The sequence below is a fragment of the Scyliorhinus canicula genome, chromosome 5 (assembly GCF_902713615.1).
Source record: "Scyliorhinus canicula chromosome 5, sScyCan1.1, whole genome shotgun sequence".
NCBI lineage: Eukaryota > Metazoa > Chordata > Chondrichthyes > Carcharhiniformes > Scyliorhinidae > Scyliorhinus > Scyliorhinus canicula.
This window is the reverse complement of record NC_052150.1, coordinates 94,070,998-94,093,228: the sequence shown is the minus strand read 5'-3', so window position 1 is coordinate 94,093,228 and position 22,231 is coordinate 94,070,998. Positions and strand designations below refer to the sequence as shown.

Here is a 22,231-nt window from a genome sequence, read left to right as displayed (position 1 = left end):
GGTAGCATGGTGGTTAGCATAAATGCTTCACAGCTCCAGGGTCCCAGGTTCGATTCCCGGCTGGGTCACTGTCTGTGTGGAGTCTGCACGTCCTCCCCGTGTGTGCGTGGGTTTCCTCCGGGTGCTCCGGTTTCCTCCCACAGTCCAAAGATGTGCGGGTTAGGTGGATTGGCCATGCTAAATTGCCCGTAGTGTCCTAATAAAAAAAGTAGGGTTTGGGGGGGTTGTTGGGTTACGGGTATAGGGTGGATACGTGGGTTTGAGTAGGGTGATCGTGGCTCGGCACAACATTGAGGGCCGAAGGGCCTGTTCTGTGCTGTACTGTTCTATGTTCTATTATGCATCACCTGTGATGAGAGAACTGGCCATTTTATCCCGTGTCATTTCTCACATACAGTTAAATTTGTACAAATAGATACCTGAAAAAAGAAAGACATTTACTGACCACCCCGAATAATTTACATGATGATAGTAACAAACTACAGCTGAAAATGACAAATATTCCCAAATTATGAACTGAGTACTTGCTGTACATTTTAGCCAAAGCAAATTTTAATTTTTCTTTCCAGTATTTATTCTAACCAAGTGTGAACTTGCATACAGGGTCAATTTAACTTTAGCAAGTGCAAAATGGGTAATTTTAGATTAACATCCCTTCATACTGGGCAGCACGGCGCATTGGTAGCATTGCTTCCTCACGGCGCTGAGGTCCCAGGTTCGATCCCAGCCCTGGATCACTGTCCGTAAAGAGTATGCACTTTCCCCCGTGTTTGCGTGGGTTTTGCCCCCACAACCCAAAGATGTGCAGGTAGGTAAATTGGCCATGCTAAATTGCCCCTTAATTGGAAAAAATGAATTGGGTACTCTAAATTTATTTTTAAAATATACCGTCATTCATCTCACTTTGTTGAAAACCAAGTGAGGCGTATAAAAGGTGCAACTAATCCAATATCACCCATTTTACACTATTGCTGAAAGTTTAAATTAAACTAGATAGCCTGTGACCTAGCTTCAGCTTGAATTTCATTCCAAGCAATATCTGATGGTATAAATCTGATACGTACGTCCTGATAGTTGCAGTTAGAAAATTCAGAAGAGTGCTGTAATCTCTTGTAGAAGTTAAGTGTCCCAAACTGTAATGTGATGATTGACGTGCCTATATCTTTAGTCTTTAGCTTGTTCACTGAATGCTGCTTATGGCCCTTATGAAGTGGAGCACAACTCAGATGAAGTATTCAATCAGTTTTTTGAATGGCGGAATAGTAAGCTACAGGAATTCAATAATATTAAGTGCAAGACGGAGAACTCTCTGCGACTGTTGTCTGAGTGGTTCAGTAAAACTATGAAGGTAAATATCTGGTTAACGTCTTTGTAAAAGTAAAGTCCCAGATGGCCATAGGCAGCTTTCCCCTTTGAGGGGGAGAGCTGACTGGTGGTGATCTAACCTGATGCTTCGGGTGAGGGCAAGGCTTAGAAGGTGGGGCCTTCATGAATAATCTCAGCCAGTACGGGAATTGAGCCTCTGCATCACGAACCAGCCGTCCGGCCACCTGAGCTAAACTGGCCCCTTAGAGCTAAACATCTTTGTATATGTTTTATAATCGTGCTAAATTTAAAATACAACTTTGCAAGCAGTGCAAGTCAGTGGGAATTACCATGGGATGTATTAAAGATTGTTAGGATGTGAGTTTGTACCTGGAGCTTCAGCACATTAGCATGTTTTGATTTATGTTATGAGCCAGACTTTCAGAAAGACAAATTTGCCTTGGAGGGATTGCAGTGTAGATTAACCAGAATGATACCTGGGCTTCCCTGTGAAGAGATTACGCAAACTGTGATTGTATTCCCTGACTTTTGCAAAGTTAAGGAATTATTTTATCAAGGTTTTTGAGGTATTAAAGGCAATGGATAGGATAGATAGAAACAGTTCCTGCTGATTGAGCAGTTAAGGACTAGGAGTATAGCCTAAACTTTGGAGCCAGACCTTTTGGGAATGAAATTAGGAAATGTTTCTATACACAAAGGGTAATAACGTTTGGAAGTCTCGTCCGCAAATCCCGTACCAGCCTCCCCGGACAGGCGCCGGAATGTGGCGACTAGGGGCTTTTCACAGTAACTTCATTGAAGCCTACTCGGGACAATAGGCGATTTTCATTTCATTGATGTAAGTCAGTTGTTAATGGTCAATTTAAAATCTGTTGAGCAAAGGTATTAAGGAATATGAGGCAAAGATGGATATACCTAGTTAGGCCACATATCCACTATGATCTCATTGAATGGCAGAGCAGGCTTGGGGTCTACTGTTCTTGTGTTGCTGGCATGGGTAGATGTCCAGGATTTGCCAAGTGCTTCCTATATAGATCAACAGGTTTGGTTTGAATCACTAGCTTCATCAGGTGATGAAGGAGCTGCACTCCAAAAGCTAGTGATTCAAAACAAAGCTGTTGGACTTTAACCTGGTGTTGTATGACTTCTTACTGTGCCCACCCCAGTTCAATGCCGGCATCTCCACACCATTCCTACACAGAGAGAGATGGAAACTTAACTAAAAGTCACTGTATTTGTTATAATCTGCAGCCTTTTATGACATTGGAAGCCTCAAGATAATTTTCCAAACTGCCCTGGGCTGGGAAAGATACATAGCATGGAGAAACATATAAGCTATGATTGAATGGTGGAGCAGACTCAAAGGGCCGAATGGCCTAATTCTGCTCCTATTTCTAATGATTCCATATATTAGGAGGGAAGCATTTCTGTTGTTTTGTTAAAATGCTCTAAAACTGATGACTCCTGTTCCCTTACTGCAGGCATTTGAATAGGACTGTTTATTTCTTCTCCAGATAGACTCAATCTTTGCTGCCCTGCTGATTTGGGGGGGGGAGGAGAAGGAGACGAAGAGAGAAAATTAGTGGGGTAAAGCCAGGGTTGATGGGATATTGGACGGGACTGGGGAGGGGGGGAATCACATGGGTAGGGAGCAGGTGGGTGGAAGGGAAATGGCTAAAAAGCTGGCTCCCAACAGGTCGCACATGGCAACGACGGAAAAGAGGAAGTCGACAGTGGCCATCTTGAATGGCCCAAGAGCAGGAGCAGGCTCGAGTGAACAGGGCCAGGCCCGCAGGGTGAGTATGGCTGACCCCACGGGAGAAAGGGGTAGGGGCGGGGGAAGGGAGAGCTGCATGGAACGCGAGAGGCCTCAACAGGCTGGTGAAAAGATCCAGCGTCTTCGCCCATCTGAAAAGATTGAGGGTGGATGTAGCCTTCCTACAGGAGACACATCTCAGAGAAGGGATCAACTGCGGGTAAGGAAGGACTGGGTGGGACAAACATTTCACGCGTGTTCCAATATCGGGACAAGGTGGATGCCCCTATTAGTTAGCTGGACAGTAACCTTCGGAGAGGCTCCAACTCTTGAAAGGGAACGAACTTCGATACTTGCAACTGCGTAACTTTCTGTGGAAGGAAACCACGTTCCCCCAGGTACCTAGACACACACTTCTAGACGATGGTAGCGCTGGACTGGCAGGTGGAGACAAGTGAGGCGACACATACGGATGACTCCGAGAAGAGACCAGAACCCCACTGTACGATACGTGCTGGAAATGTGGGGAAGAACTGGATGTGGAGAGAGGGGGAGGACTCTGGATAAAGGTGCTGCACAGGATCAACTCCACGTGGTGCGCGGTGTTAAGCCTTGAACAGGCACAGAACGCAACTAACCAGGTCACGCATAACCCAGAGGTAGAGGACAAGTGCGAGCATTCTTGTAGGCCATGTCCAGGGTTATGGGGGTTAAGATGGAGCCATGCCCATTTGTGGTGGTGTTTGCGATGTCAGAGCATCCAGAGCTCTTTACAGGGAAGGGGGCAGACGTTTTGGCCTTCGCCTTTCTGATCACCTGGCGGAGCCATCTGCTGAGGAGGAAGTTGGCAGACCTCTCAGAGCCTCGGAGCGGCTCTCCAACTGGGCTGAATGCCTAAAGCTTGAAAAGGTAAAATTCTCAATTTGGGGTCCGAAGAGAGATTCCACGTCCTGTGGAGAAAGGTAGAGAAGGTAGGGGGTCTAGGAAAAAGGGGAATACACACTCTACACGCGGAAACGGGGAGAAGGGTAATTTGCCGGGAGGGGTACAGGCCCCTCTTGCACATAAGAAACTGAGGATCCATCCTCAAAAAGTAGAGTTCAATATGACTGTCCCCGTCTCTATAAATGTAAGTACAACATTCTCTGTATCTATACCATGGTAAATAAGGAAATGTGACCGCAGGGACTAGGGTCACAGACGTTATAACAACCTGTAATTAACATGCCATTTTGATTGCTTTTTCTTTTCTCTGCTTGTTCTGTCTTGTGTTAAGGTTGATATTGTGTTAAAACTCCCAATAAAAATATATTTTTGAAAAAGAATAGACTGTCCTGGGCCACACTGTCAGGAGCATATAGAAGAGTCTGTCCTGTGATTATGTTAATCATGTTGGAGACAGATGGCACAGTCAGAGGAGGCATCTGCATCCTGTAAGTCCGGAGTTGAAAAGTCATATTGAAAGGACATAGTGGATGGTCTCATGGTGGAGGGGTTCCCGGAAAGTCACGGTGCACATGACCTTGAGGATGAGAGGTCAGGTCAACAAAGGACATGGGGGCATCAACATTGAAGAATTCAGACGGGAGGACAGGAATCTCAGCATGAATAATGATGGGTTCAGGGGTAATAGGGCAATCTGAAGAGTGATGAGTGGAAGGTGAATTGAGAGGTGGTGAGGATGGAACACAGGAGGAGGGACTTGGGCGAATGACTGACGAAGGTTGGAAGTTGGTCTCCCACACAAGTGTTAGCAGCACGATTACCATGCAATGATGCAAAAATCTAGCTAGGAAAGAAAATCAGTGGGGGGAGGGGTCTTGGGGCATGTGGTATCAGGAGGTCAACCTCAGCTATTTTAATGGAACTCCTATAACTGTCTTGCTCAAATTCTGGAGAACAGGACTCCACATGGTGCTGTTGCACTATGAACAAGCTTGGTTCCCTTTCTAATGTGCATTCAGGCAACAATCCTTCAAGTTTAGATGCTGCAGTGCATTCAGTCTTAATTAGGATCTGATCCTTAGAGGTACGTCAGTTTGAATGCAAACTCCAAAAATCAATGTCCGCGTTGCTGCCTCTGTGCAGAGGCAGAATGAGTCCTACAAGCCTTCATCTTGCCAGTGTATTAGTGATGGTAGTAGCACAGTGGCTAGCACAGTTCCCGGCTTGGGCCACTGTCTGTGTGGAGTCTGCACGTTCTCCCCGTGTCTGCGTGGGTTTCCTCCGGGCTCTCCGGTTTCCTCCCACAGTCTAAAGATGTGCAGGTTAGGTGGATTGGCTATGCTAAATTGCCCTTTGTGTCCCAAAAAAAAATGTTAGGAGATGTTACGGCGATAGTGTGAATGTGTGGGGCTGGGGTTGGAGGTGTGGGCTTGGGTAGGGTGCTCTTTCCAAGGGCTGATGCAGGCTCGATGGGTCGAATGGCCTCCTGCACTGTAAATTCTATGATTGCATTCAAGGTACCATTTTGCAGTCAGGACAGAGGTGCAAGGACTGGGTAGCCATTGTTGTTGACCACAGGAGGCCAACCAACAGAAAGCTGACTGGCTCCTAGAAGTTGGGATTTTGGACCCTAATGAACAACCTCGTTCGGAATGCAGGTTCACATCTGAGGGAACAGCCAGCTGTTGTCCTAAGGATATCTTTTCAGGGGTGGCCTTGTCTTGTGATGCACAAAGGCTGGAGAAGGCATAGCTACCTTGTATGTGGAGGAAAACAAATCAAAGGAGAATAATATTTGTTGCTTATAATTTCACGGAGACAAAGAGGAGTTTAGAGTGCAGACAACACTACCTTCTCACAGCTTTAATGTGAATGAGAAGAAAGACCCGTTGATATTTGGCACACCCAAAGAAGACTGTTGTCCTCGAGAACAAGAGCCAGTAGGGCGCAGCAATACCCAAATGCTAAAGAGGAGGGACTAAATCCGCAAAGACGTTTGACATGACTAAGGGCCTACAGATTCTGCTCATACATATGCTGAGATGAGCAAACAATGCCGCAGACACCTTTGCCAGTCATGGGATGTGGGAACTCATTCTCCATGAGGATCCTGCATTGAATGAACTGAGAGGGCACCTAATGTTGGTTGCATTTATTGTTACTGCCACACTCCCCCTTTTGCCAGCAGACCCTTCAAGGGCTCCACGGGGATTGTGGAATCTCAAAATTGGTGACACGTATAGGTATGGTGTCTGATGTCCTTTTCAATAAAGCTCATCAATACACGCTGTTACATGTGGATGAAGCAACCTTCGACTTCTTGAAGGTGTATGGTGCCACCGACTGCACACGTGCCATTGAGAGCTCACTGGCTCCATTCATTAACGGAAAGGATTTTGCTCTCTCAGGATCCAAATTTCTGTGGTCAGAAAGCAGATCCAGCATGTTTTTTTGCTGGTACCGAGGGAGCTCTCACGACTCTTGCCTCTTGAGTCACTTGCCGAGGTCCATTTTTATGAGAGCCCTCAATGCATAGATGATTGGCTCCTCAGTGATTAGGGGTGCATCCTAAAGACTTGGCTAATGACGCCAATTTGTCATCCAAGGAATGCATCTGAGGATACAATGTGGCACATTCAGCTACAAGGTCCTTAATAAAGCAGACTCTTGGCCTCTTAAAGATGCATGAAAGATACATTACAGATATTTGGACAAATCAGGCAGGGCACTTCAGTACCGCAACTGAGAGTATCCTGCGTCATTGTTGTTTGTTCCGCCTGCACAACCTAACACTGCATAAGGGGGGGGGGGGGGGGGGGGGGGGGGGAGAGAAATGTTACTGGTGGGAAACATGGAAGAGTTGCACATCCCTTTAGATGAGGAGGCTGTTGAAGGTGATGAATTTGCAGAGGGCGATGATTCAGATCAGCCACATGAGGATGCATTGTATGTGCATTATGAGGAAGATGTGCCTGTGACAACCTCTTAGCTGCAAGATTCCAGGAGTAATAAGGTGAAAATAAGTTTATTTGTGCACAGTTCTTGCTCATGCTTCAATGAAGGGGAGATAATAAGATCTTCATTGTCATCTTTAACGTCTCATGGTCATCAATCACAAACTGATAACTGAGAAACATCTGAGCCCTAATGATTGGGCATCCTTGGAAGGCTGTGGGATCTTGGGGAGTATGTGGCCCCTGTGTAATGGAGCCAGATACTCCACCATTAATCAACCACACCGTGTAGTCCGTTCAACCATGGAGCACAAATGTAGGTGGCTACAGCAGCCTCTGAGGGAGAAATGATATTGCTCATATTGATGCATTCCTACAGGCGTGACAGCTCTAAGAGGAAAACATGAGGCACTCGGGTGATGTGCCAGAGCATCCCTTTCATACCATTACAGTGCTCAACTGTCCATCTTACAGAAGTTCAATCGTTGATGTGAACCTCAGGACATTGCAATGCTCTGCAGGCATTCAAGAGCAAAGTAAAATCCTCAAGTATACTGGAAGGCTTCACCAGGATGAGAAGATGCCTCTGATATTACACGTTAATTGCCCTCCAGCAGGACATTTCAAATGTCACTGAGTGGAACCAACTTTCGTCATTCACTGGTTGCCATTTGACTATCTTCAGGCTAAGCTGGATACAGAAAGCACCATCTCTCCAAACGCAGGCAATCATACGTGATTGATGCAGAGCCCGCATCTTGATACTAAGCCCCAATATGCCATTGGACATCAGGAGGCAGCAATCTGTAACAGCAAATGGACACAAACTTGTGAGTTATGTTAACATTGTACTCTGAACAGTTCATGCTGGACCATCGTGTGATTATTGTCATCACTCAAGAACCAGGGGCTGGTTTAGCACAGTGGGCTAAATAGCTGGCTTTTAAAGCAGACCCAGGCAGGCCAGCAGCGCGGGTTAAATTCCCGTACCAGCCTCCCCGAACAGGCACCGGAATGTGGCAACCAGTAATTTCATTTGAAGCCTACTTGTGATTTTTCATTTTAATTTAACCTGCTGTAATTGAAAGCCTACCGAATCTACCTCTGGATTGCCTTGCAATCTGGGAGAGACGTGGCTCAAGTCAGTTTTGACACAGCAGTCAATGATAACTTGGTCTCATAATAGGTACTGAGGGGCACTAGGGCAATGTGCCAGAGCATCACTTTCATTCTATTACAGTACTTAAATGTCCATTTCACAGAAGGCCAATCTTGCTATGAAGCCTAGGACATTTCTCAGTCATGTAATGAAATCCTGTATTGATCAGTGTCCTGTTACCTCAGTGAGGGTGTTTATCAAGCAAAACTAAGCAACCATTCAAGTGCAAAGTAACATTCTCTCACAGTATTGGAAGGCTTAATCAGGATGTGCACACACCTCTGATATCACACGTTCATTGCCCTCTACTAGACATTTTAAATTTCACCAAGTGGAGCCAACTTCCATTGTTCAGTGTCTTGCATGGGAAAAGTGTGGACTAATAAAGGAGTAATGTTGAGCCTTAAAAGCAGAGACAGAATAATGCTGCAGGGAGGCTTCAAAGGTTATGGTGATCCCCGACGATTAGTACTTTACCAAAACTCGTCCACAAAGTGCACTTTGGTGAAAAGATTCCAACATGGGTCGCAAGAATACTAATAACATACACCCAAGAACAGACTTCAGCGCAGCAGCATCAGGGTAATCACTAACCTTCCATGGACAGATGTGACGAGGTCATATAAAGTGAGTCTCCAAGAAATGGGCATTGTCTAGTCATAATTTTCCTAAAGAGAGAGCCCTTATTCATGCCACTGATGAGAATAGGCCAGGCCTCATGGCACTGAGGGGAAAGATGGGAGATAATCTGTGGGGGAGGTGGGAGCATTTGGTGACCTTGAATGAATGTGGGACATTGCATCACTTCCATGAGCCATCCAACAGTTGAGGAAGATTGAGAAGACTGTTGATGTGATGGCCGTATCATGCTTTTTTGACAGGCACCGGCGTGCTTGACTCCAGTCTGAATGTGAATTGGATCTGCAGGTCAGGATCAGGATCACTGCTTGCATGTCATTGTGGAGCAAGCAGAGGATGGTGACACACTTTTGGGGGCAGCCGAAACGGTGGAAGGCGGTCCATAATCCCCCGTGGTCAACAGTGTCAAAGGGCTTTGTGAAAACAGAAGAACGAGGAGCAGGCAATTCAGCCCCTTGAGCCCGCTTCACCATTCATTACGAACATGGCTGATCATCTCTTGGCCTCACTCCACTTTCCTGCCCCTCCATAACCCTTCAACCCATCGCAAATTAAAAATTTGTCAATCTTCTCAAATTTACTCCAGTCCCGACATCCACTGCACTCTGGGATAGTAAATTCCCCCGATTCACGGCCCCTTGAGAGAAGCAAATTCTCCTCATCTCTGTTTTAAATCTGATACCCCTTATCCTACCTTTTATCATCTGATATACCTCAATAAGATCTGCTCATTCTAAGCTCTAAAGAATTGCTGAATCTCTTAAGACAAACCCCATATCTTGGAATCAATCTCGTGAATCTGAACTGCCTCTAATGCAATTACATCCCCCCTCAAATAAGGGGACCAAAACTGTATACAGTACTCCAGGTGCAGTCACATCATTGCCTTATACAGAAACACACCCTGACCTTTTATACGCTTTCAACTACAAAGGCCAAAATTCTAGTTGCCTTCCTTATTCCCTGATGTACTTGCATATCAGTCTTGTGAGATTCATGCACAATGCCAAAGAAGGCCATGTTGGTGCTGTTTCCTGCATTTCTCTTGTTGCCACACAGTGACGATCTTGTCTGTTGTACCTCCTATGGACAGAAGCCACATTGCAACTCTGGGAGGTGCTGCTAAGCCACAGGGCGAAGGTGATTAAGGAGGACTCTTTCGATGTCCTTGTGGACGACAGCAGGGAAGTTCCTCTGTGGTTAATGCAGTCGGGCAGGCCGCTTTTCCTGAAGATTGTCACGATTACAGCATCTCCGATCTCCTGGCGTGTTCTCCTTCCAGACAAAGGAATTCACGCCAATAGTGCTTCTCTGCTATACTTCAGTGAATCGCCAGCAATTCCATTTGCCCTGATGCCGCCTTGTTCTTTCACTGTCGATGGCCATTTCTACCTCCATGCTGGGTTGGGGTTGTGCTGAGATAGTGGCGAGTAGCACGCTGTGGGATAAAGTAGAGGACACTCGTGTTGAAAATGGTCTCTTTTTTAAAAATTGAGTACCCAATTATTTTTTTTCCAATTAAGGGGCAATTTAATTTGGCCAATCCACCTACTCTGCACATCTTCTGGGGGTGAAACCCTCAGACATGGGGAGAATGTAAAAACTCCACACTGATGGTTGCCTGATGTCAGAATCGAACCCGGGTCTCTGGCACTGTGATGCAGCAGTGCTAACTGCTGTGTTACCGCACCACCCCTCTGTAGAACAAAGCAGTCAATCCAGCTCCCTGCTCAATTCCGGTGACCCTGCACATTTATTTTGCTGAAATGCACATCCGTTATGAAACCATTTATTGTCTCTACGCCCGTCACCCTTGTAAGCAGCGAGTTCCAAGTCATTACATTGTTCTTCCATATACTCCTCGCCTCCATCTCTTGTCCAGAATCTTAAATCTGAGTTCCCTACTCCTGTTACCATCAGCTAATGGGAGCAGCTTTTCTTTATCTTATCTAAACTTGTCAGAATCTAGGCTGGGGGGAGCGAGGTGTTGCCCCAATGCTTGTGTTGGGGTGGGGCGGGTCACCCTGGATCCGTGGGTTGGGTGAGTTCATCTCGAATGCAGATCGGTCGTTTAAAGGGCGCTTCAATCTCTGGAGCCAGCGTTGCTGGCTCTCAGACCCCATTCTAGCAGAATGATGGCAGAAACCATGCCCCTAAATTCTTGCACAGAGTACGAACACTGACAAATTATCGGAAGATTCAAATCCAGCATGACTTCTTTAGAACTCCGTTTTGGTAAATCTGCTTCGCACTCTCTTGAGGACCTTCACATCCTTCTTAAAGACTAGTGACCAGAATTGGGTGCAGTACACTAGTTGTGACCGAACCAGAGCTTTATAAAGATTCAGCATAATTTCTTTATTCTTTTACTCGTACCTCTATTAAGAAGCCCAATTCATCTGGGAATACTTTTCTAAATACTTTCAATATTTCTAGCCACCTCCAAAGCTCAGGTGTACATGACTCCCAGGTCTTTCTGTCCCTGCACAATATTAAGAACTGTGCCAATTAGTTTGCATTTACTCTCTCTGTACCTTCTGCAAAAATGCAGTACCTCACACTTATCTGTTGCATTCCATCTGCCCTGACCTGTCTATTCTTCTGTGTCCTGTTGCAGTCAATCGGTTTCATTCTCGATCTGCCACACCTCCCAAGTTATCGTCAGCAAATTCTGAAATTTTACTCTGTTCAAATGTCCAAGTCATTAAAATATATCAAAAAAGCAATGGTCCTAAAATCCTCATCCGACTACGGAACCCTGGAGAACAGCATTTACAGACTGAAAAAAACCTAATTTGCCATGACTTGCTATTTTCTAGCATTAAGCCAATATCTTATCCCAAGGTGACATTGACCAATCCTATTCCATGAATCTCAATGTTATTAATCAGCTTTTATGTGGTATTTTATCAAACACTTTCTTCAATCCATATAGACAACATCCATTGCATTCTCTTCATCAACTGTTCCTTCATAAAAAAAAATCAATTTGACTACTCGAGCATGATCTGCAATTTACAAATCCATGTTGGCTCACTGCAATTACCTCTTCAAATGCCTGTTGATCTCTCTTCTCTTTCCCCCCCCCCCCCCCCCCCCCCCCCCCCCATTATATCCAAAACCTTATCACAGATGTTAAACTGACTGGTGTCTGGTTACTCGGAGTGTCGTTACTCCCTTTCTTAAATAATGGTGTCAAGTTTGTCGCACTCTAATCCTCTGGCACCTCTCGTATTTAGGTAAGATTGGATAATTATGGCAAACCCTTTTGTTATCTCCACCCCCATTTCCTTTAGCAACCGGCAATGTGAGCCACTCAGTCCAGGTGAATTATCCGCTCGTAAGCATGGTCAGCCTTTCCAGTACATACTACTTATCAATTTTTAGCCATCCATTTCCACTTACACCGTTTTCTTCGCATTCTTTTCCTGGGAAACGCAGACACAAAAGTATTCAGGCCTTTTCCTCTGTGTCTGAGCCAAACATGCCACCCTTGTCCCTAAGTGGACCCATCTGATCTCTTCGTATCCTCTTACAATTTGCATGCCAGCATAAAAGACATTTGCTTTCCCTTTTATGTTGACTTGCCATTCTACACTATTTTTTCTCTTTCAAACTTGCTTTCCTCTTCACTTCCCTTCTTTACCTATTGCATTTGTCCAGAATCTAGCTCAGCGGATTCACCTGATGTTGGTCTCAAACTCTCATATGATGTTTCATTATATTCTCCATCTCCCTCATCATCTGAGGAGAGCCCTGTTTTGGTTCCTTTACCTTTCATCCTTGTTCCATTAACTCCTTGTAGATCTTGGATACCTTGCCTTCACCCACTCCTGCTTTCAATACCACCGTTGGCAGGTGGGGAAAGGACGACGCCTGCTTCCTCACATAATCCTGCACATGTAAGTACCGGAACCTATTTCCGCTGGGCAGTTCATACTCCAATTCCTCTGAACTCAAAGCTGCCCCCTGATGTGTTGGATATGCTGGGTCTGCAAGGACTGCGTTTACCATAGCAGTGAGAGAGACCGGCTTCCAACACTTGGAGAAATGCAACTCTATTTTATTGAACTCTTAACTATTAAACATACTTAGACTGTGGGTTGACACTATGCTGAGTTGACTGGTGACCTGAGGCTAACCTGACCAGATTATCTTACTACCACATGCCGCCACCGCCTTGGGGCTTGTGGAGTACATGGCCGTCAACAATGCCCCTATGCTTGTGCCCTTACAAAAAGCTGCCTCCATCTGCTGCCACGCCGACCCCTCTTCCGCTACCCACTTCCTAACCATGATCATATTCGCTGCCCAGCAGTAGTTCGTTCTTTTCTTAAATTTAGAGTGCCCAATTAATTTTTTCCAGTTAAGGCACAATTTGGCATCGCCAGTCCACTTACCCTTCATTTCTTTGGGTGTGTGGCCGAAACACACGCAAACACGGGAAGAATGTGCAAACTCCACACGGACAGTGACCGAGAGCCGGGATCGAACCTGGGTCAGCACCATGAGGCATAGTGCTAGCCACTGCTGCCTTCCAGTAGTAGTTCATTGTATTTGGCAAGGGTAGCCCATCCGCGCCCCTTCTCCAGCAGCATCTTATTTACCTGTGGAGATTTCCCCCTCCCGCACACATCCCAAATCAGAGCATTAATTGTCCGGAGGAAAGAGTTTGGAATAAAGATAGAGAGGTTCTGGAAAACAAATAAGAGCCCCGGGTGTACCATCATGCACCCGCCCTGCCAGTGACAATGAGAGCATATCCCACCTCTTAAAGTCTCCCCTTCCCCATGTTTAACTTGTATCTGGAAAACCAGCTAAATTCCTCCAAAATATTCATGATACTCAAAATGACTCCCAGTGGATCCGATATGTAAAGCAGCCGATCATCCGCATATAGCGAGACCTTATGCTCTCCCCCTGCACTATCCTTTGCCAACTTCTTGACACTCTGAGCGCCATTGCAAGTGGCTCTATCGCCAAGGTAAATAGTGAGCACCGCTGCCTTGTACCACGATGTAGTCCGAAGTACCCCAAACTCACCCGATCCGTCTTCACACGTTACATGCGCCCTGTATATGCAATTGGACTCCATCCACAAATGTCCGCTCGAATCCAACTGGTCCTAGCACTTACCACAAATACTCTCATTCCAACTGGTTGAACGTCTTCGCCACGTCCATAGCGACCTCCACCTCCTGTCTCTCCAGGGGCATCATTATCACGGTTAACCACTGCCTAACGTTAGCCGACAGATGCCTCCCCTTTACAAACCCTTTAAAAATCCTGTCTGATCTTCCCCTATCACCCCCGGCGCACAGTCCTCAATCCATGAGGCAAAGATCTTTGCCAACAGGTTGGCAACCATGTTCAGCAGTGATACCAGACGGTAGGATCCGCACTGCTCCGGATCTTCAAAATTCAGGATATCGAAGCCTACAACAACACAGGGGGAAGTCTCTCATTCCGCCCCCCCCCCCCCCCCCCCCCCAAACCACCACAATGTCCCTCACCTCATTATATGCCCTTGCTAGAAGGGGCCCCAATTGTGAGTTCTTGTGGAAATCCACTGGGAACCCATCCAAGCCTGGGGCCTTCCCTGCCTACATCGCCCCCATATCCTCCATTACCTCACCCAATCCTATGGGGCCCCCAGCCCCTATCCTATGGGGCCCCCAGCCCCTCAACCAGGGTAGTCCTACCTGGGGAAATCCAACCTGTTTTGGAATCGCTGCATCCATTTCCCCCCCACCCCTCTACGATGCATAGAGCCTCCTATAAAATTCCCCATTCACCCCCACCGGGTCCAGCACCATTCTCCTCCCATCTTTCACTTTCCGATCTCCCTCGCTGTTTCCTACTTCCTGAGTTGTTGGACGAACATCCTGCTCGCCTTTTCCCCATACCCGCACACTGCCGCCCTGGCCCTCCGCAACTGCCCCACTGCCTTCCCGTCGACACCAACTCGAATGCCATCTGGATCTTCTGCCACTCCTTCAACAACCCTGCCTCCGGGGCCTCCGAATACCTCCTGTCAACCTGCAGAATCTCCTCCACCAATCTAGCCATCTCTGCCTGCTCTGTCTTATCACTGTGCGCCTGTATCAATATAGGGCAGCCCGGTAGCATTGTGGATAGCACAATTGCTTCACAGCTCCAGGGTCCCAGGTTTGATTCCGGCTTGGGTCTCTGTGCGGAGTCTGCACATCCTCCCCGTGTGTGCGTGGGTTTCCTCCGGGTGCTCCGGTTTCCTCCCACAGTCCAAAGATGTGCAGGTTAGGTGGATTGGCCATGATAAATTGCCCTTAGTGTCCAAAATTGCCCTTGGTGTTGGGTGGGGTTACTGGGTTATGGGATAGCGTGGAGGTGTTGACCTTGGGTAGGGTGCTCTTTCCAAGAGCCGGTGCAGACTCGATGGGCCGAATGGCGGCCTTCTGCACTGTAAATTCTATGGTAAACTCCCCCCTGACTACTTTCTTGAGCGCCTCCCATAGCGTGGCGGCCAAAACTTCCGTCATTCAGCTCCACATACCCCTGAATGATGGCCTCCACCCTCTCACACACTTCCTCATCTGCTAACAGCCCCTCATCCAACCTCCACTCAGGATGTCCCCCCCCTCTCCCCGGTCGACTTGCAAAGCCACCTAGTGTGCCACCTGGTCTGAGACCACAATCACAGAATAACCCGAGGCAACCAACCCTGCCAGCAGAGTCTGACCAACCACAAAGTAATCGATCCGCAAGTACACCCTGTGCACATGGAAGAAGTATGACAATCCCCCCATAATCAACCGGTGCGAGTCCAGGTCCAGGATCTTCCCCAATATCCGTCTCATGAATTCAACATTGTCCCAATTTGGGACATAAACGTTCACCCGGACCACTGGCATCCCCTTAAATTTCCCGATCACCATCACATATCTTCTCTCTCCTCCCCCTCTTCCAAATCTGCCACTATATTCCCCACCTCAAACGATACCCGCTTATTCTATCAGTACTGCCACCCCCAGCGTCTTCATATGTAATTCTGAACGGAAGACTTGCTCAACGCACCTTTCCTTGGTCTAATGTGGGCCACGATCTTCAAATACGTTTATTGCAACAAGGCCATGTCTGCCTTCAAGCTCCAAGTGCGCAAACACGTGCGACCATTTGAGTGGCCCATTCAGCCCTCCCATTCCATGTAACCAGCCTGGTCAGGGCGCCCTGCGCCTCTACCCTGCCGATCATCCATATCCCTTCTTGGGCCAACCTGCGTCACGCGACCCTCCAGGTCCGCCCTCGGATGTCCACCATCACCAACCCCCTCCCTGCAACACAACAGCCTCTTCCTTGTCAGCAGTCCCCTCCCTTCTCTTCCCCCGCCCCCCCCATAAACAAAACAACAATCCCATCCCCTCTAACCACCTGCTCACCCCCTTCCGTTAACTAGCCTGCCCAGCTAGCCTTGCAGCCCCCGCGCATGGCACCAAACATCCTATCCCCCGCCTGCATGCTTCCATAGCGCAAACAACAATAAAGTAAGAAAAAGGTGCACTCGCCCTCCAAGGTTCCTCCAACATCCCTCCACAGAACCCCACCAAAACACCTCTCATTCTGGTGCCTGTTTGGGTACACGGAAAATTCACCTAACGAGCACGTCTTTCGGGACTTCTGGGAGGAAACCTGAGCTCCCGGATGAAACCAACGCAGACAGGGAGAACGCGCAGACTCCACACAGACAGTGACCCAAGCTGGGAATCGAACCTGGGACCCTGGAGAGTGAAGCCACTGCTAGCATGCTGCAGATCGAGAAAGAACAGAAAACCCCCATCCCCTCATTTCCTCAAGTTCAATGTCCTCCCTCTCCTACCAGTTCATTTTCTCTCAAAAAATCCAATGCCTCCTCTGGTGTCCTGAAATAATGCTCACAGCTGGGCACTGAATCAGAGATGAGGAGACATTTCTTCACCCAGAGTGGTGAGCCTGTGGAATTTGTTGTATTATGTAATTTGGAATAACACAAGCTGCCACTTGATACAGTTTTGAGTAAAAGATGCTCCAGACTTTGAAATGAGTTCAATGTGTTTTATTGAACTATTAGCACAGTTCTCAATGAGTTCGACTCTCTGCTAATCTAAATGTAGTAACTCAGTCTAACTGAACCAGCCTTGCTCTGAGCCACGTGCTGGGGTGTGATGCTGAGGATACACCCTGTCTCACTCTGTAGATGTTGGTCTGTGGAAAGAGGCGGGGTGCGAGTGCCTCATCCCCTTTATAGTGAGATACCACCCCTGAGTGTCCTGACTGCTCATTGGCGGTGTCCTAATCTATGTGTTCATTACCTGCATGTTTGCATAGTATCACAGAATTCATAACCACAGGAAGTAGTTGATGCTAAAACATTGAATATATTCAAAAGGCGGCTGGATATAGTACTTGGGGAGAATGGGATCAATGGCTATGGGGAGAAAGCAGGATTAAGCTATTGAGTTGATCAGCCATGATCGTGATAAATGGCGGAGCAGGCTCGAAGGGCCAAAAGGCCTCCTCCTGCTCCTATCTTCTATGTATCCCAAACTTCACCCCCTTCTTGGAGAGGTAGCACAGTGGTTAGCACTGCTGCTTCACAGCGCCAGGTTCCCAGTTTCAATTCCCGGCTTGGGTCACTGTCTGTGCGGAGTCTGCACGTTCTGCCTGTGTCTGCATGGGTTTCCTCCGGGTGCTCTAGTTTCCTTCCACAAGTCCCGAAAGACGTGCTGTTCGGTGAATTGGACATTCTGAATTCCCCCTCTGTGTACCCGAACAGGCGCCGGAATGTGGCGACCAGGGTCTTTTCACAGTAACTTCTTGGCTGTGTTAATGTAAGCATACTTATGACAATAAAGATGATGATTATAACTTGGTTATACTGGCTCTCCTCTTGGCCAGCTCTTCACCTCGGTCCTGATATACTCAGAGCTCATTACCCTCCCCGGTGACACCTCATCTGCCTGGCCCACCGCAAAATCTTCCCTTTATTCAGTTACCGATGGAGCCTCACCACCAATGCCCTAAGCGGCTCATTCGCCTGTGGCTTCCTCATCAGTGCCCCATACGCCCGGTCGACCTCCAAGGGCTAATTAAAGGCCCCCTCCCCCATCAGCTGCTCCAACATTTTGGCGACATGTGAGCCAGCGTCTGCTCCCTCGATGCCTTCTGGCATCCCAACAATTCTTAAATTTTGTCTGCGGCATTGGTTCCCCCAAGCCCTCCACCTTTTCCTTTATCCGCTTCTGTGTCTCCCGCATCATCCCAACCTCGGCTGCTAACAAGGTAAGCTGGTCCTTGTGCTCCCCCACCACCTCTTCCACTTTCTGGATCACCTGGCTTTGGGTCTCCAGCCTTTGCACCATCCGATCGATCTCTGCTTTTACCGGGGCCACCACCTTCGGCAGGTCCTCCTGAGCCTCCCTTCTCTGCTGGCTAAACTACTCGTTAAGGAAGTTCACCAGCTGCTCTGACATCCATTGGGCTGGCAGGGCCAATCCTTTACCCTCCGCCATCTTCCCCTGTGTCGCGCAAAGAGTTGCTTGTTCTAGAAGCTCCTTCCTTCTGGACCGATCTACTGACTCCACCAGTGGAGTATAACTTTCCTCCACCATGTCTACCCCTTTTTCCACCCAAACATCCGCCTCGTACATGGGGAAAAGAACCGGAAAAAAACGCCTCGAGCAGGAGCTGCCAAATATGCGACCACTCGCTCTGTAGTCGCTACCAGAGGTCCATGGCTGCGTTTACTTTGACGATGTATGGCCACCTAATTCTCATGGGAAGAGACCTGGGAGGCTGCAAACGACTAGACACGAGAGTCTGAATATCCTGGTGCTCAGTCGTGTCTCAAAAGCTCTGACTGTGGCTACTGAGCTGAGGGGGAATATGAGCTCCCTATGAACTGGAACTCTGTGCCAATCTCTGTCCTGTGGTGCAGCAGGTGGCTAAGGAGAAGGCAGCAGCCGATATTCCTGCAGCGAACAGTGCTGCCCCTCTTCCTGCTCATCAGAGGTCCAAAGGATAAAACTGCTTTAATTTAATTTAATTTAATTTATTATCATGTATACCGAGGTACAGTGAAAGGTATTGTTCTGTGTACAGTCCAGATCATTCCATACATGAAAAAACATAGGACATGCATAAACACACAATGTAAATACATAAACACAGGCATTGGGCGAGCACATGACGTATAATACTACAATAGAGAAGATGTATGAAGAGATCACTTCTGTCTGTAAGAGGGTCATTCAGGAGTCTGGTTATACGGCAGGGGAAAAAGCTGTTATTGAGCCTGTTGGTGCTTGTTCTCAGACTTTTGTATCTCCTGCCCGATGGAAGAAGTTGGAAGAGAGAATAACCCGGGACGGGTCTTTGATTATGCCGCCTGCTTTCCCAAGGCAGCGGGAGGTGTAGACAGAATCAATGGATGGGAGGCGGGTTTGCGTGACAGATTTAGCTGTGTTTGCGATTCTTTGTAGTTTCTTACGTTCTTGGGGCCGAGCAGTTGCCTGCCAGACTCTGATGATTTCTATGGTGCATCTGTAAAAATTAGTAATGTAGACATGCCGAATTTCCTTAGTTTCCTGAGGAAGTATAGGCGCTGTTGTGTCGCCTTGGTCACAGTGTCAACGTGGGTGGACCAGGACAGATTGTTGGTGATGTGCACACCTAGGAATCTGAAGATGTCAACCATCTCCACCTCGGCACCCTTGATGCAGACAGGCGTGTGTACGATACTTTGCTTCCTGAAGTGCAGCTTTTTAGTTTTGTTGACATTGAGGGAGAGATTGTTATCGTTACCCCATGTCACCAGTTTCTCCATCTCCCGCCTGTACTCTTGACACTTCGTTGTACGAGATCCGATCTGCTCCGGTCGTGTCATCAGCAAACTTGTAGATGTAGTTGGAGCCAAGTTTTTTTGTGTGTGGGGCGAATATAGCAGGGGGCTAAATATGCAGCGTTACGGGGCCCCTGTATTGAGGAACTATTGTGGAGGAGGTGGTGTTGTTTATCCTTACTGATTGTGGTCTATGGGTCAGGAAGTCGAGGAGCCAATTCCTAGGTTTTGGAGTTTTGATGTGAGCTTGGCTAGCATTATGGTGTTGAAGGCGGAACTGTTGCCAATGAATAGAAGTCTGACTTGGGAGTCGCTCCAGGGATGAGTGTAGGGCCAGGGAGATGGCGCCTGCTGTGGTCAGGTTGTGGAGGTATGCGATTTGCAGTGGATCACAGCATTCTGGGTGTATGGAGTTGATGTGTCTCATGACCAATCTCTCAAAGCACTTCATAGATTTCAAGGCCACCGGGCGGTAGTCTTTGAGTCACATTGCCTGGTGGTTCTTCGGCACCGTTCTGATGGGGGTCTTCTTGAAGCAGGTGGAAACTTCAGAACGGAGGAGTGAGAGGTTGAAATGTTCATTAACACACCCACCAGTTGATTCATGCAGGATCTTCCTGCACAACCAGGGACTCCGTCAGGACCAGGCACACTCCGAGGGTTTACTTTCAAGAAGGCCGATCTGACGGAAGCTGTGGCGATAGGTATGGTTGTGTCTGAAGCTGCTGGGGCAGTTGACAGAGGTTTGATAGTTTCCTGCTCAAACCAAGCATCAAATGCATTGAGTTTACCGGGGAGGGGTGCGCTGCTGCCAGAGATTCTACTCTGCTTTGCTTTGTAGCCCATTATGTTGTTTAAGCCTTGCCACAACCGTTGCTGAGAACTCCACCCAAAATCTTCCTCCAGAGCGAAATACATGCATTAACCATTGCTCTTGTTTTGGTCACTCAGTCATTCTTGTATCCTTTAAAATATAGAAGGCTATTTTAATCAAACATTTGATTATCGTTACAGTTTTTTTTGCTTTTTAAAATTACAGTCATTAGAATTGTGGAATACGAATGATTCCTTGTATATCTCAATTAGTGGCGAGGAATTCAGTGAATGATTTGGATCTTTCATGTGACATGCTGTTTGTCAGGTGTTTTGATCACTGATTATTTCAGGATTTCTTATTGGGGCAATCTGTGCTCAAGTGTTTAGGTAACTTTTGTTTTTCATTCCAGTTTTTTGATCTGAACACCAGCACTACATTATCTTCAATGGAGGTAATCGAAGGCATTGATGTTATAATGAATCAAGCTGAATGTGATGTCAGCAAAGAACTTGAAATTTCAGCCACAGTAAGTTTCCACCCAGTGTTATATTTTGAAGAATTTTTGTGACATGAATGAAAAATAAGTATAGCTGTTTGTTATTCACTTTTTGATTGTCGAGGAGATTTTGTTTTGTGGCATATTGTTTTGTTTCCAGCTGGAGCACGTTTGATTAAATATTTTTGACGAGCATGTCAAGAGCTATTTTTTGAGCTGGGAATGGGAAAAATCTTTTGCAACATGGTGTTGATGTCTGTCAGTCTTGATTTGGCAGAGGTTCAAACTGTTTATATGTGATTCGATCAGTATGCTCAGTTGAAATTCAGAATATCTAGGAGCATCGCAGTGGTTAGCACTGCTGCCTCACGGAGCTCAAGGCCTGGGTTTGGTCCTGGCCCTGGGTCACTATCCGTGTGCAGTTTGCACACTCTCCCCTTGTTTACGTGGGTCCCAGCCCCACAACCCAAAAAGATGTGCAGGGTAGGTGAATTGGGCACGCTAAATTGCCCCTCAATTGAAGGGGAAAGAAGATTGGGCACTCTAAATTTATTTTTGAAAAAAGAAGAAATTCAGAATATCTTCCTAGCGTTGCTGAGCCTGTCTCAGACTGGGTTGGCATCAGGTGGTTAGAGAACCAACAAGAGAAAAAAACCAAACTTGATTTTGTCTTCACCAGTCCACCTGTTGCCGATGTATCTGTCCATGACGATATTGGTAGGAGTAGTCATTGTATTGTCCTTTTAGAAGTTGCATCTTCACACTGAGAACACTTTCCATCGTTGTGTGGTACTACTGCTGTGCTAATTGGGATAGTTTCAGAATAGATCTACCAGCTCAGAACTAGCCATCCATAAAACGCTGTGGGCCATTGTCAGCAGCAAAGTTGTATTCAACTGCAAATTATAACCTCATGGGTCAGTATATCTCTCACTCTGCCATTACCATCCAGCCAGGGGACGGCTCTTGGTTCAGTGAGGCGTGTAGATGGGCATGCCAAAACAGCACCAAGCATATGTTAAAAAATATATATTACGTGCCAACCACATGAAGTTACAACACAGCTGCTTACATATTGAACAGAGATAAGCCATCTCCGACCCAATGGTTTGGACCAGAGTTATGCCAACCACTGCCACATCCAGTCCTGAAACGTGGTGGACGATTAAATAACTAAGCGGAAGAGGCTCCAAAAACATCCCTAACCTACATGAGGGATCCCAACACCTCAGTACAAAAGATAGGTTTGAAGTGTCTGTAACTATCATCAGCTGGAAGTGCTGCGTG

At 47.1% G+C, this 22,231-nt stretch overlaps 1 protein-coding gene across 3 annotated transcripts in view; it reads left to right on the top strand.

Annotated features, from left to right (window-relative positions):
- Nucleotides 1-22,231, top strand: part of LOC119966131 (serine/threonine-protein kinase 31-like) — a 163,877-nt gene that overhangs the window by 96,804 nt on the left and 44,842 nt on the right. For all 3 annotated transcript variants that reach the window (XM_038797392.1, XM_038797390.1, XM_038797391.1), the window contains 2 exons: nucleotides 1,169-1,348; nucleotides 20,858-20,974. In XM_038797392.1, the coding sequence (XP_038653320.1) occupies nucleotides 1,169-1,348; nucleotides 20,858-20,974 (297 nt within the window). The remainder of the gene's footprint in view (nucleotides 1-1,168; nucleotides 1,349-20,857; nucleotides 20,975-22,231) is intronic.